General features: G+C 38.4%; 1 protein-coding gene across 1 annotated transcript; it reads right to left on the bottom strand.

The window, feature by feature from the left end:
• Positions 1–292: 292 nt before the first annotated feature.
• On the bottom strand, positions 293–1,889 carry LOC131690994 (prion-like-(Q/N-rich) domain-bearing protein 25). Its single transcript, XM_058977114.1, has 7 exons — positions 1,712–1,889; positions 1,505–1,641; positions 1,308–1,443; positions 1,103–1,246; positions 723–1,034; positions 526–666; positions 293–452 (listed from the first exon to the last, which is right to left on the bottom strand). The coding sequence occupies exons 1-7, from the start codon at positions 1,773–1,775 to the stop codon at positions 382–384; spliced, it is 1,005 nt and encodes a 334-aa protein (XP_058833097.1). The 5' UTR covers positions 1,776–1,889; the 3' UTR covers positions 293–381.
• Positions 1,890–3,015: the final 1,126 nt, after the last annotated feature.

The raw sequence follows: 3,015 nt of genomic DNA, 5'->3' as shown, positions 1-3,015 counted from the left end.
TTTTTCACTATTTATTTGTTATTTTAAACATGTTAGACTTCATTGAGAAATCTAGTTGGCTGTGGAAAATTTTTGTGTTGTACCTATTTGGTTTCCATGGTGACAGCGGTTCCGGGTAACCTAGGTGCACTCCACGTGACCGGTTGCTATGTTTGTTGTATTTGTTTGTCAACAAAATCAAGCAACAAGTTTTCAAACATAGTGACCTGTTGCACTGGCTAACCGGAAACGGCACTCGTGTGCTATGTGTTCGAAGATGAAGAGTTGCTGCCATGCGCAGTAAAATGGGTGGTTTAAAAATTTATATTATCCTTTATTTAGTAATATGCATCAAGCGAATAACAACATGGTTTAACAGTTAACTTAAATTAGTAATTGTTTTCAGGCAAATAGTATTGCACTCATTACTAAGAACGCAAGCACCGGCGAGACGACTAGAACTGATGCCGAACCTGTATAAGAAAATAACAACAAAACAATAAAATCAGCTATGTTCGTCATCCGTGAGAGTAAATGTCGACTTACTGTAGCTAACGCAAACGCCGTCCTTCTCGTAGCTTCCTGAAGAGCAGACGCACTCTCCCAAGAAGCACTCCATGTTCTGCTCGTGAGGACCTCTGTGAAATTGGTAGCAATCCTTGCTGTCGTTGCAGCTCGATCCATGCGCTAAAAACAAAATATTAAAGTTTCCAAATACTCAAATAGCAGACTACGAAACATACTGATCTTTCGAGTACAAACATTCATCACTTTGTGCTCCGCTGTGGCATTGTTGTAGGATTGTACTGTGAATGGGAAATACTGCTCATTGCACACACATTTGGCATCTTTACAAAGGGAACCGACGCCAAGTTGAGCGATGCATTGGTTCGAATCGATGCAGGGCTGCTCGTACTGAGCTACTATCAGGCAACTCGTGTTTTCTGCGTTTGCCACAAATCCCTTGTCACATATACATTGATTATCGTGACAAACGGAATCGACGACACTGCTGGAACAGTCCGTGTCCTGCTCACAGGATGCGTTCCCAGTGGCTGTTTGGCGAAATAACGTACATAAAAACTCGTATTTAGTATATTTCATTTGTAGTTGACGAACTTACCAATAATGGAATGACACGTGTCCATGTAGATCACGAAGTGGTTCGAACAGGTACAGTTATGCTGGATCTCGTCGCAACGTGAGAAATGATCATGTTGAATACACTGCTCGTCGATTTCACATGGTTCTCCCAACGGGACAGATTCTTTCGACATACAAAAATATCGTTACAATTGAGACATAACCTCAAAATTAGTTCCACTTACTGCTGATACACTTTTTCCCGGCTCTATTCGGCTGAAACCCTTCCTTACAAACGCAGAGCTGAGTCTTTTCGTGGCAAAATGAATTATCCGCAATACACGGACAAATTCCGCCTATTTGATTGGAGGCTTTTGAGACCTGATCGAAGTATAACCATTTGAAGTGTACCATATTGCATCGATTTTAGAAACGATCTTACCATTGGTTTACACAAAGTCTTATTGCCGGTTTCCGGATCCACACATTGACACTGACCAGAGACGCACGAGGAGTTGGACACGGTGTTCCAGAATATTTCACAGTCTGTATCATTTTCGCAGGATAGATCGATTATGTCTAGGGGAATAATGATCGTTGAAGTTTTTTAGATAATACGTTCAGTTTTGTGTTAACCACCATGACTTACCATTGGCACTAATAACTGGTAGGAACAACCCGAGGGCCAAAATTAATATAACAGATTTATACATAGTTAATGAAGCAGGTTTCTAATTCCGCTTAGTTCAGATGTGGCCGGCAATGGAGGGCGTCAGAGATCTAAAAGGTTTGGTTTTAAAATGATCGTTCCGTTTCTACTAATACTACGGTATTGTCGCTTGTATTTGAACATAGGAGAATCTTCTCCGGTAATACTATCACAATGATCAGTGTTTTTTGATTGTACCGCTGAGTGCCTAGTGTTTCTCAGAACTCAGCGATTAATTGATATTTTATAGCGCAAACATACAGGGTGATTGAAACCAAAAAATATTTTAAGGGGGGTAAGGTTGCTTAGGTTATAAAAAATCGTTTTAAAAAAATTGTTTTGGCGATGCAGAGAGTGTTAGTTTGTTTAGTCATTGCCACAACAAACTTTTAAAATAAACTGTCTTTTTAATCTTAACCACACCCTCCCACTTAAGCTTCTTTAGGTGTTGGGGTCAATATGACCCAAAATGAACTTTCAAATTGCGATAACTTTTTAAATTTTGTACCTAGAAGTTTTGAATTTCTTGACTTTTTCTCTTTCATGGAGAGCAACGACTTTCAAAAGAGTTCAGAATTAGAATGACCTCGATTTCGAACTCAGTTTTAAGACACGATTTTAGCCGAATCTATATGAACTTGTAGCCAAATTATTTGTTGGAGTTTTAATTTTCAGTTTCTGATAAATATTACCGTTTCTGGTCTGGTTGTCCAGTGTGAGTCGGTGCTGAATGGGCAAATGAGAATGTACATGTTAGTTTTGTACATGATACGACTAGAGATGGGCGAGTATTGGATTTTTCGTATCTGGACCCGACCCGAAGTCGAGTATTATTTTTGTGAGCTTACCCGAACCCGACCCGTACCCGGATTTTATGGAAATACAAAACCCGAATTCAATCCGCACCCGAACTAAAAAAATTCAATAAATAAATTTAACCTATTTGATTCGTAAGAGTACGAGAGCCTGGGGTTGGTTGGTTGTATTTTCATATTTTAGTTCTTTGATTTAAGTAGATTGTGCTTTATCGAAAAATATAATCATTCGCGTAAGATTAAAACTCACCGTAAGTAACACAAATTCCATAAAATTAAGGTATACATGTAAACATTCCTCTTTAATTAAACTTATAAATATGCTTTATAGTAACGCCAAACATTTTTGTCAATAAAAATGCCATAAAAAATCTACAATTTTTGATGTTTGGTGGTTAATTTAGACTATTTTCCTTGAACAGATCGATA

This window comes from Topomyia yanbarensis, chromosome 3 (genome assembly GCF_030247195.1).
Source record: "Topomyia yanbarensis strain Yona2022 chromosome 3, ASM3024719v1, whole genome shotgun sequence".
Lineage (NCBI taxonomy): Eukaryota > Metazoa > Arthropoda > Insecta > Diptera > Culicidae > Topomyia > Topomyia yanbarensis.
Note: the sequence above shows the minus strand (reverse complement) of the source record. Positions and strands in the feature narration are given on the sequence as shown.